The sequence below is a fragment of the Parasteatoda tepidariorum genome, chromosome 1 (genome assembly GCF_043381705.1).
Source record: "Parasteatoda tepidariorum isolate YZ-2023 chromosome 1, CAS_Ptep_4.0, whole genome shotgun sequence".
Taxonomy (NCBI): domain Eukaryota; kingdom Metazoa; phylum Arthropoda; class Arachnida; order Araneae; family Theridiidae; genus Parasteatoda; species Parasteatoda tepidariorum.
Window position 1 is genome coordinate 59,977,610 of NC_092204.1, and position 16,015 is coordinate 59,993,624.

Below are 16,015 nucleotides of genomic sequence, written 5' to 3' on the forward strand. Positions count from 1 at the left end.
TTATTTATAAAGATTGCAAGTACAATCTGATTGAAAAGGGGATAAAATTTTGTTAAACCGCACACCTCAAACAAATACCATGTGGAAAACGGAAATCCTTGAAGGTAAAAAAAAAAAAAAAAAAAAAAAAAAAAAAAGATATCATAAACTATAATCCGGATCAGCTTTCTTCAAAATTCCCTGCTATTTACCTTTTATACAAAGCGTAAGTACAAAAAGAAATGCATTTTAAATGCCATAAATAGAACGATAATAACGACCATGAAAAGCTAGAAACATGCACAAGTCTATGCAGCCTCAACAATGGTTAAAGGAAAGGAAATGCTTTTTCAGAGAAAAGGAAAATATCACATAAATAGACGGTGAGAAAACTCGAAGTCACAAACAATATAAAAGAATTTTTTTTTCCCTTTCCAAAGCCAGGTTTTCATCGTTGCAAAGCTCTTTAAAAATAAATCCCAACGTACAAAATACTGATAGTTATAGAGAGGTCACGTGTACAAAAATGTTCTTTTTCCACTGAAGTAAGTTAAACCACAATCTACATATTTCTTCTATGGGTGGATTATCCAATGAATAGAATAATAATATAATAGTATCCCCCACCATTTTTTTATTTTAATTTATGCCGGATGTAGGGGTATTTGGAAAGTGTTTAATACCACCTAAGAAAGGTAAGCTATCGAAAATGCAAAGAAAGGCGAATAAGACCACCGAAGAGGCTTTAATAATGCCCTTTCAAACATAAACAACGCGGAGGACAATGATTGATCCATACAAAACTGAATATTTAACATGAACGCATAATTTTATGCTTCCTAAGCATTAGTAAAATTCCCAAATAAGCTTGAAGAATATTAATTTTAGTGAAAAATATACTATTTTTTAAAGCTGCTGTCAGTTTCTAACTGTAAAAGGTTATTCATAACTGCGACAGATTTAGTTATGCCAATTTTTAATCAGCGCGCTCTGATAAGATAATTATGAAAACGAAGAAAAGACACAGTTCTGTAAAAATAAACAAAGTTTGCGTTCTAATTTATTAATATCTGAAAAGTAACACAGACGTTGCATTGTTTGGACTCGAAAAAATATAAAAAAAATGGAAATGATTAAGCAATTTTAAAAATCTTCATTTAGGAGGGGGGGGGGGAATATTTTCACTTCAACTTCAAATATTTTACTTTCATATTTTTTCTTCGAAACCTGGTTATATATGACACCATTTAATTTGATAATTCTTATTCCATCTAATCTAATTTTAAAAAAAATTATATCGGAGCATGTACATTTTCTTATACCAAAATTAAAATGTAGGAAAAAAATTTCAATAACTTTTGCTGCATTTACATAGAATACTAATGGCTATTGCTTAGGGAGAGCTTTATTCTTAATGCTCAATAATGACGCTCATTTTATTCTTGTTTATACTGTAATGGATGTGTCATTATTCATTAATAAATGCTAATAATCCGTGTCGTTATTCAATTAATAATGTTATTAAAGATGCTCATCTTTTTCGTAATCCCATAATATTGCTAACTCATTCTTCTTCTATGCTTATTTTCTCATATTTCACAAGAAATACTTAGAAAATAATTTTAAAACTGTTGAAGTAATGCGATATCTTATACATATCAATAAAATTCAAGGCTTTTAGACGTTTGAGGGAATGGTAATAAGATACCAACAAATAAAAATGTTTTTGAATACCCTATGCTAAAATATACAGCAAAAATCTTGTAACTTACATCATTTATTTTGGTTATCATATGCAATAACTGCACAAAATTTCGTAAAGACAATTGTCATTATATTTCGCAACTACAAGACAAGAAATAATGACAATTTTATAAGAAACAAATTATTTTGCCTTACGTTTTCTTACTATAACTGCAGAAATATTCAATAAAAATTTAAAAAAAATATTTTAGAGTAATTTTTAATTAATAAAAACATCATTTTAAAATTTGAAAAAAAAATTCGTAAAGAATTGCGCAAGACATGAGCATTTAGAGTAATCATATCATTCTGCGCATGGGCGGAAAACATGTAAAAAAATATTTCGGCATATTTATGCAATGAATCATAATTGGTTACTTTTGAAGAAAGTCGAATTTGACTATCTTAAAAGTGTAAAAAGTTTCTATCAACTTTCTAATTGGTTTTTGTACTTTTTTTTATTGAAAGCTCTAAATGAAAAGGGGTTTTCCGCGCATTTCATTTTGTGTCATGTAACAAAATTCAATAACAAATAATATTACCCTGAAATAATGATCCGGACAACACAATGTGAAGACGTTGGTATAGAAAACATGCCCCTCCGTATTATCTAGCACTAGAAATTAGATTTTTGTCTTTATACTTTTAAGCTTATTAAAAAGTTTTTTAACCTTATAAAAAAGGACATTTTACGTGTCGCAACCGATTTTTAAGAAAAAATAATTAAATCCCTCGGTTGGGGAAAAGATATTTGCATACAAAGAACCAAATCAAGGCGTCAAATATTTTCAACCGTGGAATTCGTAAATGAGGGAAACTAAAATTACGGTTGTTCGAGAACATACCCCAAAGGATAAGATAGCATCTTCGAATTCCAATCTCGCAATGAATTAGCGGGAGGATAAGGATGTTGTAATGGTCTCCAACAGAGAATTACCACCGTATTCAATACGGCGGGCTAAAAAATTGGAATGCTCGTTAAAAAAGAGATGAGCTGGTTAAAAGAGAAAATGGCGAAAATAAGTGGAATTCGAAAAATTGCTGACGTCAAATTCATCTTAATTAGAAAGCGGATTTAGCTAGTTTCAACCGCTTGTCCTGAACAGCGCGACACATGGTAATTATTCACTTGAGTTGATGTTTTCGATGCTGGATGTCAGGGATTTTAATAAGCGTTTCGTCTTCTAAAGGACATTGCGAGAGTTTCGCAAAGGGGTTGCGTCAGATGGAGGTGTGGTAGAGTTGCTGGTTAAAATAAATGGTTTAATTTAAGTTTCGTTGAAAGATCGTGTATTTTAAATTAATGAGAATACATTTTGCTTCCTTCTAACTCCTTAAGTCAAGAAAGCTAAAGGCTGATGAAAGCGTATTTATCAAAATGAAACATCAAAAATGTCTAATTATTTATAATTTATGGAACATTCTGTTACTTAAATAAAATTTTTATCACTTAATAATAAGCATAGCCCGTTTATGCTTAGCATCCTATATATAAAAGTTTCGTAAATTACAATAAGATGCATGCTTTAAGTCAAGCATCAAAAATATTTGTTTAATGCGGTAGTGCAATATAGTTTAGGAGATTTTTATTATACTGAATGGTTAAGTTAATTTTCGCTGTATGTCAATTGTTAAAGCATTAGTTAAGATTTTGGTTATATATAACCAGTGTAATAATACCATGTAATCTAAATGATGTTGTGTATCATCGCTACCTCCGACAAAGTGTTAAAATAGTTATTAATGTTGATATATTTAATTTATGCTTAATTCATGATATAAATTTATTATTACCTTAATATAATATTTATATTTAATTGATGAAGTTATATTTTATTGTTTACGTAGGCATATATGTGTTTGTTTTAATTTAAGATTCATAAATAATTATAATGAATAATGCAAATGAATGATTAATTTGTACGAATAAACTTTTCTAAATATGAATCAAGCTGGTTGATTACATTATATTTGTATTAATTTGTTTTTAAGTAATTGGAAAATGGCGTCTCTTGTTTCGTTCAATTAATATTTGCATAGAATTTGAATAACTCAAGAACTGAACCTATGTCTAACATAATTACGAAAATTTAACGCAAAAAGCCAAACGTTTTAAAAAAATATTTATTATTATTATTATTTCAACATCTTTAATACTTTTAGCTTTTTTATAGGAATGATTGAAATAATTTTTATAAGAAAAGACATATTTAATTAAATAATCAACCAAAGTATTTTTGTTTTTAAATAAAACATATAATAAAAAATTTTAACCAAATTTTCGGTTAAGTTGAAATTTTTTTAAAGTCCATAATCCACTTGGGGAAACAAAATAATCCACATAAATATAGCTTCAATTTAAACGGTTTAAGTTAAATAATAATAAAATATTTCTCTTATAAAGCATGCCATTTAAACTAAGTACGGAGATTTAAATACATTAACCAAGTTTCCAATGGACAACGTTACGAATATGAAGGTTAAGTAAATCTCTACCTAAATGATCGTATTGTGTTTATTAGATTTAGATTTCCGAAACAATTAATAAATAATTATAATTGTCTGTTTTTGGACGTATATATCTATATAGAAAGATAGATAGATAGATTTATTTATTTTCAATAAATGCCATACCTTCTCCAGGGCATGTTTTGCAGCATCTTTGGGGAAGTAAGACAGGATCGTCGCATGTTGGTTTCGGGCAATCATTCTTAATATTTTTGCATCGCACTTTCGACATGATTCTCCTTTTTCGCTGAACCTGAAAGATATACACATTTATAGTTCATGAAGAAAAACACGCAACATACACTTTATAATAATAATTTGTTTTTTTCTTTTTTGAAGGAGAAGGAAAAAAAATATCTAAGCGCGCTCGTTAAGTGCATAAGAAACTAAATATTTATTTCTAATAAATGAAGAAACACTAAGAATAAAAATGTTATCTGCATAACATAGCCTGAAAGTCCGATGTTTATTGTATCTATATTACATTCTTTTTCTATCACTAATTTGTATATAAATCATTTCGTCTTTGAAAATTGTTTTCTAACCCAGTTTTTATTCGGCGGATGTTTTCAAAGCTAATATAATTACGTTCCTTACCATGAACCTGATGTAGGTATTTTTTACTGTCGAAAATTAGAGAAAAAAAAGATATAACAACAGAACTCATTTTTGAGTGATACAAAATGTATATGAATGGCCACATTAATTTAATATTTTGATTTTGTTCTTCTTTTGTTTCGAGTTTCCGATGACATTTGCAATGAAATAATACTTTTAGAGTTTAAAGAGATTACACGTATTTTTATCACAGAAACAGAATGTTTTTACCAGTATTAATAACAATGTTTATACAATACGAGAAAATTACCAGTTGTGTCGGTAATGAACTGAATAAGGTTTGCTAAGGTTCCGAGAAAATAAACGTAAATTATGAACGAAAATTTATCTTGGCTTCAAATTCTGAATAATGAACTGAATAAGGTTTGCTAAGGTTCCGAGAAAATAAACATAAATTATGAAAGAAAATTTATCTTGACTTCAAATTCTCTACAAACATAAATAAAGAATGTATAAATTTAAAAATTTTGAATTGATGCCGTTTCTTATCAGAATCTTAATCCAGACAACGGAATGCCGCATCAAATTATAAAACGATCGTATAACTGAGAAATACTCTTAAAACAAGTTTTTTTTTCTTTTTCTAAAAAAAAAGACTTGTTGTTATTACCTTAGACTGTGAAATTAATGGAAATGAGCCAAATAATTATAATTTAGCTAGTACTGGATATTCATTAAATTTTTAGGGTTATTTTTATAACATTTTGCGCAAAATGGGGAATTTGATAAAACCTATAGAATCAGTATCCAGTAATTATCTACATTTATATACATAAATGCTTCTCTCACTGCAAAGGAAAATACTAAAAAATTTTATAATATTGAAAATAAATGATATTTTACAAAATGTAAACGCAAAAGCAATAAAAATTATTATTTTTAAAAAAATGGGTCATAAATTTTTTTAGGTAATCTAAGACTTGAGTTGCGATTACGAATTATAAAACAAGCAACCGGATAACCATACAATTGAAAAATCTCTTTCTTAAACATTTAAAAATATCAGCAACCAATAACCGACCCACATAACTCGGCATAAAGATAGAGCTTCACTGCAACAATCATACATCTGGTAGGAAAGAACTTTTACAGAAAAGAAGGGGAAAGATATTTATGCCCAGCGTTCTCCCGTAAGCTTAACTCCTAGTTTCCCGCTAGTTAATTGATTTCAATAAATAATTATGCGAGTTTAAAGATTATACTTAGCAAAAAAGTACATTTTCTTTCGATATTGAAATAAATTGTAACCTTGTCCTCGATTCTAAATGAGAAATTATGCGATAATAAAAAGTGAATAATACAAAATAATATTCACAGTACCTCTTACGAACGTACGTATTTTTTATATGTTACTTTTACACACACTTAATAGAACTATGTATTGTGCGAAATCACTTAACTTTTTAATCCTTATATTGATGAATAATTGGTTTTCTTAACAAATTAAAATTGCATTTTGTTTTCCGAAAAATTACTGACACCGTGTTATTTATTAAATGTATAGATTTAGAACATGCTATTTTCCTAAAATGATGATTCCAGAAATGTCTTAGTCATCAAAAAAAAACTAATATTTTTAAAGCGTAATATTCGTTTTCTATGATAATCAAATTTTAAGACAACAGCAATTTCAATAAATTAAAAAAAAAAAAGTATTAAATTTCAATCATATTTTAAAAACATTTTTTTTTATTTCTCCGAAATTATAATCTTTAAATAATTAGAAAAACACAAAAAAATTAAAAATTTAGCATGATAAAATTCGATTTTGAACAAAGTAAGGAAATTTTTAAAATGAGTGAAAAATAGTTAGCTCTGTTAAATACAGTGAGAAAACTCTTCATTTTATTTAAAATCGTCAAGTCTTCATGAAATCTTAAAAGCTTTCAACACTGTTTTGTAAACGTTGTTATTAGGTTATATCCAGATGAACATCTTAGAAGGGACAGACATTTATATCATACACTCATCTAATGACAACGGTTAAATCTGTCGATTTACATTAATAATTAATGAATAAAATCCAACCTCTTTTGAAGGAAAATTTTTTTCAAAAGAGGTTGAATTTTATTTATTTCGGTTCGAACAAATCACGACTCATACGTAAGAACTCATATATTTGTGAGATCAAATTAAGCCGATTTATCACTGCACTTAAGATATTCTTATCAGTTCTTACCTTTTATTTGATCCTTCAATTCAACAAATTATAAGAAATTGTGATCAGCCAACAACAACATTTTATACTAATAAATCATAATTCGAAAATGCTAATTTTGTAGAGGGGGGGGGATTACGCACCAGGAAGTAAATTATACTTTAGAGTGCCAGAAAAATTTGTAGCTTTATTCCATCAGACCAGTCAGAACAAGCGGCAAAGAAGAAGAAGAAAAAACATTACTCATCACATTGGACTTGGTTTTTATTTACTTCACTCAGTTTAAAATAAAATTTCTAAGACAACAAAGAATTCGAGAGAGAAAGGGGTGATGGAAAATAAACATCCTTCGCCAATTTGGCATGGGTGAAATTCTGCAGCTAAGACGATAAGGAAGATAAAAAGCAATAAGAAAAAAATATTTCGGGATGTGTTGTGGGCCCAAAAAGAATAGAGAAGAAATCCACGCGTTCTTTTCCATTGTTTGCCGTGATCCGTCGTCTTTTACTAAAACTCTGCTGATCCGTCCTTGAACTACAGATACCATATGCGAAAAGATGAAATGACGGAAGTGGTCGTAGAAGCTTTTGTTTCTTATCACTCGTGAGAGACTTTTTCGTCAGATAGTAACTGTGACGAAGCTTTGGAATTTCGGCCATATCTTTTTTATTATTATTATTGAATGACCTTACGGAGTACGCAGTATTATTATTCGTCAATAAACAAAGTAAATTGAGTATGTATTTTTTTTTAACATTATAGAAATACAGATGAGCTTGAGAGATGAATAATCTTGTTGCATATTTCATTTTGTTTTGAGTCAGCAGACACCAACAAGCAACAAGTAAACAGCAACATTAAAAAAAAACTTTTTATTAAGGTGTTTTAGGACAAAGGAAAACAGTTATATGGGGAAGTTTTTAAGGAATTTCATAACTTTAAACTTGATCAAACCTGATGAAACTTTTCCCTGCTGAACAATGCTTTATTTCTTAACGCAGAACTAATTTTCTGTTAGTAAAGTATCCAAGCATTATTCTGAGCCCAATACTTATAGTTGGACAATTTACGGCTACACACAAATTTAAACCCTCAATTGTCAATTTGATGGAACATGCCTATATGATAAAGAAAACGCTTGCAAGTTCTATTCCAGACTATTCAATCAAGGCATGATTATAGTTCGGGTCAAAATATCAAAAATAGCAGAGTCAAAAATATACAGAATGGCATTAGTTTTTTTTTGTTTGTTTGTTTAACTAGACTAGAAATAAAAGAGAATGTGCCTACATCCCTGACTTGGAAACAAAATTTAAGATACTAATTTGTAATAATACTTGTACACGTAGTTCAAAAATGTGAATAACAGATTATTTTTTTTTTAAATTTACAGTGAAACATTTTAAAGTAAGACTATTTTGTTTACAAATATTTCTTAACTTAAAGAAAAATTCGTATTTTAATATATTAAATCACAAAAACCTTAGGGCTGAGAGTTATAAAACAGTAACACCTGCCAGAATTTTCGTAGAAAAATAATCGTGAGAATGTTTTCAATATTAAAAATCAACAAAAAGTAAGTGTAGAAAATATTTTGATGCATAATACTGGTAAGGTAGAAAGGCTTTGTAATAAAAAAATATGTACTGTTATTTGGCAGATTGCATTTTTTATATTCACAACATATTTATTAAATTGCAAAAACAATCATTTTTAACGTGACTCCAAATTTTATTTTCCTTTTTCTTTAAAAAAAAAAAAAAAAAGGAAGTGGGCAACTTATATCATATGTTAAAATTTGTTGTTGAAATTTATATGAAAAGCACACTTGAAAGTTTCAAAATCAGTTTAAAGTTAAACTTGCATAACTGCGGGTAATTAAACTTCGATATCAATTATAAAGATTTAAAGCATTATGAAATATTTAATAATAAAAAATGAATAACAGTATTTTGTATTCAAAGCAAATTTACTAAATTTCTTTTGAAATGGTCTAAAAATGATACAACTTTAAGATTAATTTAAAAGTTAATATTATACTCCCTACAAATATTTTTTGAATATGTGGTCAATCTGCTTCGTATAATATGATCTTCGTATAATATGATTGGAACTCATTTTTAAAAAAAAGGCTCGCGATCGCTTAGCGAACAATTTTAAGCTTAGTGATCAAAACCACGGGTAGTTGAACTTTTTCGTAATAAAAAAAATTTCAATGCAGAAAACAAGAGAAAATATAGCCAAGATACATTTTTATAGAAAGAAAGAGAGGAGATATATGGATTGTTGCAGACGGGTGTGGTGTGAGATGACATCCTCCCCCCACCCTATCTCTCCATCCTCACTGGAACCGCTTCGACACCCCCACCCTTTGCTGGAGTTCGTTGCACTCCAATGACAAGGACGTCTTTCGTAAGTCACTGTCTCACTTCGCCTTCTCTCTCTCTCTCTCTTCTTTAATAACAACTCGACAAAAAGAAACTCACGTATAAAAGCAAAAATAAATAATAATAAAAAATGTTACAAAATTAATTTTAAGAGACAAAAAAAATCAAATTAAAATTGGGTCAAGCGACAAAAACTGACTGTTTATAAAACAAAGAACATGCCGCAATTTGTAGGCTTACAATTCGAAGAAATCGATTTAAACGATTGAAGAAAGAGCATTTGAAAAGTATATTTTAAGAAGGGTATTTTTTTTAAATGAGGAAATTTCAAATTCAAAAGTAATAGAAAATATATATATCTAAAAATCTTTTTACATCGGGGAATAAAAGTAATTTAAAATTAGGTCAAGATATAAAAGAGTAGAGTTAATATATAAATAAGTTAACAATATAATCACTTTAGTTCAAGATAGAGCAAAAATGTATCATAAAATTCGAAGGGAACAAATGAAAAGCATATTTTCATAACTGTATTTTAAATGGCGACATTTTCTAAAAAAAAGTACGAAAAATGATATAAAGTATTTTGTATGAAATATTATTATAATTAAAAAAAAATTTATGAAAATTGCGCAATTACAAATATTAAAATAAGTGGATCATCATGGAACATTAACTTTACCTTAACAAAAATCTTTTAATTTATACAAACAATACAAATTAGCTAATGTGTTAGATTACTACCATCCTTTAAAATCACATAGTTTAAATTCATGATTTTAATTCAAAAGTTTCCAGACATTAGCAATTTAAATAATAAATAATCGTACATTTAAACTGACTAGGCACTTTTTAAAAGGACAAATTCTGCTTTCATTCCTTTTTTTTTTACATACCATGGAGAAAAAAAGATCCTTCATTTCTACACACAAATAATTTGGAGAGCGTTGAACTAACTATATCATCACAGAAATTAACCTTTTTTAATCTTGATTACCCCATACTATGGTTCAACTCTACAGAAACGTGGTGCTTTGAACTTAATTACCTAATACTATGGTTCAACTTCGTATCAATTAACACCTTGCAATAAATTTGCTTTTTTTATTCTCATTATTTTTGTTTTACTTCTATTAATTTGAAGGCCAATTTCGTTAGCATATTTGTTAAAAGTTTATGTTTTCATATTCAGATCTTTAAAATTAGATGACATGAGGGCAATATCGTCGGCAAAATTCAGGTCTTCTAAAGTAACATTTCCATCATATTCCTCTTTTCTGATTGTGAATTGTGTTCCTCATGATCCAATAGATGACAATTATAAATAGGAATTCCGGCAATAAATGCGAATTCTAACGGGAGCATCGAAATCAACTCCGGAAAGATCGAAGAGGTTGATTCTTTTGTTTATCTCGGAGCTATTGTTAATAAACAGGGCGGAAGTAACGTTGATATTTCCAAGAGAATCAGAAAAGCTAGATTCAGTTCCGTACAATTTTTGGAAATCCTCAAACATAAAATTAAAAACAAAAATAAATGTCTATAAGGGTACCGTGTGCTCCATTCTTCTGTATGATGCAGAATGGCGTCCACGGAAATCAGAAAAACTTGAAACTTTTCAAAATAGATGGTTAAAAATAATCTTCTGGCCCAATAGTATAACATATAAAGGCATTTTAACAAAAGTTAATATTCCATCTATTAATAAAGAAATTTTAAAACTTAGATGGAGATAGCTCGGCCATATACTAAGAACAGATAGAAACAATCCTGCAAATGTTGTAAGCTGATGGGAGCCTGACGGAAAGAGAAAAAGAGATAGACAGCGACTAACATAGTAAAGATGTATTAAGGAAGACCTTAGTAGAGCACGATTACTAGATGAGAAGAAGCGCGTTGCCTGGCCTAAGTCAGGAGTGTGTGGGGAAAAAAGACTCGAGTTCGGCACGAAGAGGATAAGTAAGTAACAAATTTGCGTAATATTATGGTTCAAGGTGCAATATTATGGTACCCCGTTAATGAGATTTTTATGAGTGAGCAGATACCATTTATGTGCTAATTAGCTGATCGCTAAAGCCCAGTAGTAATAAATATTATTTTTATTGAAAATTGGGTAAGAAGACTATAAATTCTATCATAATAACAAACAAGGCTCTTAATTAACAAGTAAATAAAATAAAATGCTAAGTACGTCAAATTTCTTTTAATTTACTGTACTTGGAAGTTAATAAATTAAGTATTTCATTTACTTTAAAGTGCCCGTCTCAAAGCTGCATTAGAACATTACAATGTTATCAACCAAACCTTGTATACTCAGAATGACAAAAACATACGCAAAAGCTATTATAGACAATTATAATAAGAGACGAATAGAAATTGACTGAAACAAAAACCGTAATTTTTCTTCTATTAATGAAAGAAGGCTAATGATAATGAGCGAAACAATTGTGGGAGGGTTATTAGCAATGGAAGCATTCATGGGTTGTTTAACAAACAAAACACAGGGCTGTAATGACAGGAAATAGTTCTGGTGAAGACAGTTTTCTTTTTCTTAGCATCAAGACAATCTCATTCATTCTAGCCCTCATTTAGAGAGAAAAAAATTGTTTCTGCGAAAAAACAAATACCCTCCTCTTAAGCACTTTGTCAATTATCATGTAAAGGTAAAAAGACTTTCAAATTTATTAAAATAAATAATAATAAACGGTGAAATGATAATGGGGTTGAAGATCTTAACTAAAATTTTGAATAAAAATTGCGTAATATTTTTAAATGAATTAAATCATAACCATCCGTGAAAAAACGAGTACCCTTTAAAAAAATTTTAAACCATAATTCAAAAAAATTGAACTGTAAACTGAAACCATTCAAATTTTCATAATCAAAATCTTTAATACGATGCTAAGTTGACCTATTTAATGGGGCTTCAGCCTGATTATTTGATTGACTATGGTTCAACCAGAACGGAAACATAGTTCAATTTATCATTTAATTTATATTGTTAAGGATTTACAAGACAATGTGGTTCTAAGTATCAGTCTTACAAAACGGCATTGAATCGATATTTCTAAGCAGGTAGTAAGCTCAAAATATAACCATTGAAGAAGGTCACGTTTTATTAAAAAGTATTTTAATTAATAATTAATTTTTGGGTATCATTTTTTTCATATTAATTCCTTCTTCAGATTTTTAGATTTAAAGCTTTTCGAATGTAATTAAAATTTTTCAACGCGATTATTTTTATTCAAAGAAAATTTAATAAATTGAACACCCTTTAATAGAATTGAAACGTAAGTTTTTAATAACCAGGATTCACGATTTGTTTTACTTTTGTTTAAAAAAAAATAAATCCACTTTATTTAATTTAAATCAGATTTTTTTTTCATTTAAATTGCATTTTCTTATTTATTTGAGAACACCCTGAGAGCTTTTATTTTGTAATTAGAAGAATATTATAAAAATAATTATAGTTAAAATATTGTTTTAAAAAATCATAACAATATATTTGAAACAATATTTTCGTGCTAAAATTTGATTTACATTAATATGTAATAGTTAATTGATTCGGGGAATAGAAATGCATCATTAACTGCTGCAAAGCAGGATAAAATAAAGAAATTACAAAATTAATTTCACAGATATTAGTTTTAGAAAACATCTGAAATGATAAAATAAATAGTGTTGTTTTTCTACGGTAACTGCAGGTTGAAAAAAATTTTAACATGGAATAACATTCAACCTATCCATTTATTATCCATTTATAAAGAAAAAGGATCAAAATTTTTTGTAAGACCTTTTATTCATGTCAAATCAATTTCCTTTTCTTTTAATGTTATACATATAGATTGAGAAATATATTTGTAATATTAAAATAGAATTCTTTTTTAAAAGATCGAGTTATAAAACTTGAAATTGGTAAGATTTGTATTAGCAGCATATTTTGTTGCAGAAATATCCTAATTAAATAACTACTTTTTATAAATAAGTTTATATAAAAGAGAAGCTAGCTGCATTAGAAACAATAAATAAATTTATTTCATTTAAAATTATATTAATATCATATATCATATTAATATCATATATTACAACGTAGCATTTTGCAACTGAAATCGATGAATTAATCACCCACATGATATGTATGCACGAAGTATAAAATTTAAATTACAAGGATAAAAATAAACACGGCTCCAAGAAATTAGCTATCTCTTCTAAACTAATGACTTCGTAAAACAAAAACAACTTTTGGCAATATTTAAAGTGCACTTATCGAAAGTTACCCTTCGAAGCAATTAAACGAAGTGGAGCCAAGACAATTTAGAAAAAAATTCTTGCAACAATTGTCTTCAATTTTTCAAGCGGCTCCGAATTGAGGGTATCTTAAGGATATTTTAATAGATTCTGGCTTCATTTCTATCAATCAATTTCATACTGAAGGCGCCTGATTGCTTCAACGATAGGACCAACCTTTGGAGTCGACGCGTCTGTTTGCCTGATGCCCCTGATATTAGTAACCTATATACATAGTTATAGGAACATAGACGACGAGCGCAATACATGAGACGAGAAGAGGTGAAGAACAAGATCATAAAAAGGAAAAGTATTAATAAAAGTGAAGGTGAATTCTAAATGTATGCCGGGGATTGGCGCCGGTTTTCTGAATGAACTGAAAATAATTATATGGTCATTTCACTTGTGATCGGAGACATTTTTGACATGATATATAATGAATTAGAAATTGCTTTATTGATAGCGCAAATGAGTTACAAGCGTTTCATTGGCGACTAATCTTTGTTTTTGTTTTTTTTCGTAACTCTTTATGGTCTGGTAGCACTGGTATGGGTGGTTGTTTGTTGTTTTGGATTATTCTGCAGAAGCAATTTGGAAATTATGGAGTAACTGTTTTAAAATTCATGAAATGAGTTAAATTCTGTTCAACCATTTCATATATGTTTCAGGCCATAATGTTTGCATGAATTGGGAGAGCTGAGCGGATTCAAGGATATTGTTCGGGAAGTTAGCAGTTATGATTACAAATGTTTCAATTTTATGCAAATAATATATTTATATACGAAGAAAATAAAGTAAAACAATAAGTTTTATTTATTGCGCATAAGCTGCAAGTAAATAGAACTCATAAAATAAGTTCAAAATGTAGAGAAAACAAGGGGGGGAAAATGAAAAATTTTTAAAAAATCCGGAAAATAAAAGGATTTTTATGTTCCGGATTTTTTTAAATTTTTGTCCTTTTTTCGGCTTTTTTTTTCTTCTTCCGGTTTCTTGTTATTTCAATTTTATTATTATTTTTTTCCCCTTCTTTCATTGTTCGGTAATTTTTCCCTTGTTNTATGAGAAAAATAGTGTTTCGAATCAGATTTCTCAACATATTTTTAAAATATTTAATTTACTGCTCATCTAGACGAGTTGATGGAAATTAAGAGAGCAGAAATAAAATCACTCATATTGCACAGTGGTAACAAACAAGAGCAGGAAGCAAATAAAACATTTTTAAATGAAAGTTATTGAATAGTGTTAACTTTAAGCAAAGTGAAATTCTGTGTTCTACTTTTCCTGAAAGAAATGCATTAAAATTAGTTTTTAAAATTTCGAATACAATAACAGTTCATAAAAGTAGCTTTAAAAAAAAAGTGTTTTTACTGCAAAAAAACACTTTTTTGTCGTTCTGTAACTTTTGATGTGAAAGTTGCGCTTCTATTTCTTAGCTTTTGTGGTATAAAAATGTGATAACCTAAAACACAGTTTAAGTGATAAATCGCAACAATTTGTAAAATATGCAAAATTTGAAAATGAACTAAATGCATTTAGAAAATATGCATATAGAGGTATTATATATACTTTAATATATCATAGAATAACTTCTGATCTTTTAAATAAAAAATTACAAATTGTATACATTTTAGAAACAATTGAATAAAAAATATTTCAAATGCTGAAAATTGTACCGCAATAATACATATTTATCTATATTGGTTCAAACACATCAAATGAAACAATAGAACAGTAAAAGCGCCAACTTTTCTTAAATGAAAGTTTTAGTTTCGATGAAGAAATAATATTTCTACAATACTAGGGCAACAAAAGGCTTATTAAAATTAAAGGTGACACTTCTTTAGAGTGAAAATATCGCAATTAGAATTGATTTGACAGTTGGAAACAGATAATATTCAACAACTATCGGGTGCACTGTCATTTCTTCGGTGGAATTACCCATCAAGACAGCGTCTCTATGTCCAACGACTCCGGTCACATAAATAAAAAATATCTCTTGCGTTTTAGCGTGGAAAGATTTGTGATTGAACAATTCCAAATTAACGACAGCGAGACATACATACTGTCTCCAAGAGTGTCATAGATCAGTAAGAAAATTCTAACATATGCACATACACAAGCAAGTTATGTTAACACAAAAATTTCTAAGCGTGTCTATTTCTGTAGATTAAGAATGTTGTGTTCATAGGTTATTTAGGAATGAGTCTAACTAGAGACTAAAAAAGAGGACGAAAAAATTCATTTAATTACCTTTAATCCGAACACTTTGAAAATTAAATTTAAAGAAAAGCATATAGTTAATTTTGATATATGAATGCTTTCACAGTTTTTTTTC

The 16,015-nt window shown here is 28.5% G+C and overlaps 1 protein-coding gene across 1 annotated transcript in view; it reads right to left on the minus strand.

Moving 5' to 3' along the window:
* LOC107454167 (dorsal-ventral patterning protein Sog-like) overlaps nt 1-16,015 on the minus strand; it is a gene marked incomplete at its 5' end in the record, with an annotated part of 95,390 nt that overhangs the window by 42,024 nt on the left and 37,351 nt on the right. Inside the window, 1 exon segment of the mRNA NM_001323832.1 lies at nt 4,357-4,483. Coding sequence (NP_001310761.1) covers nt 4,357-4,483 — 127 coding nt within the window.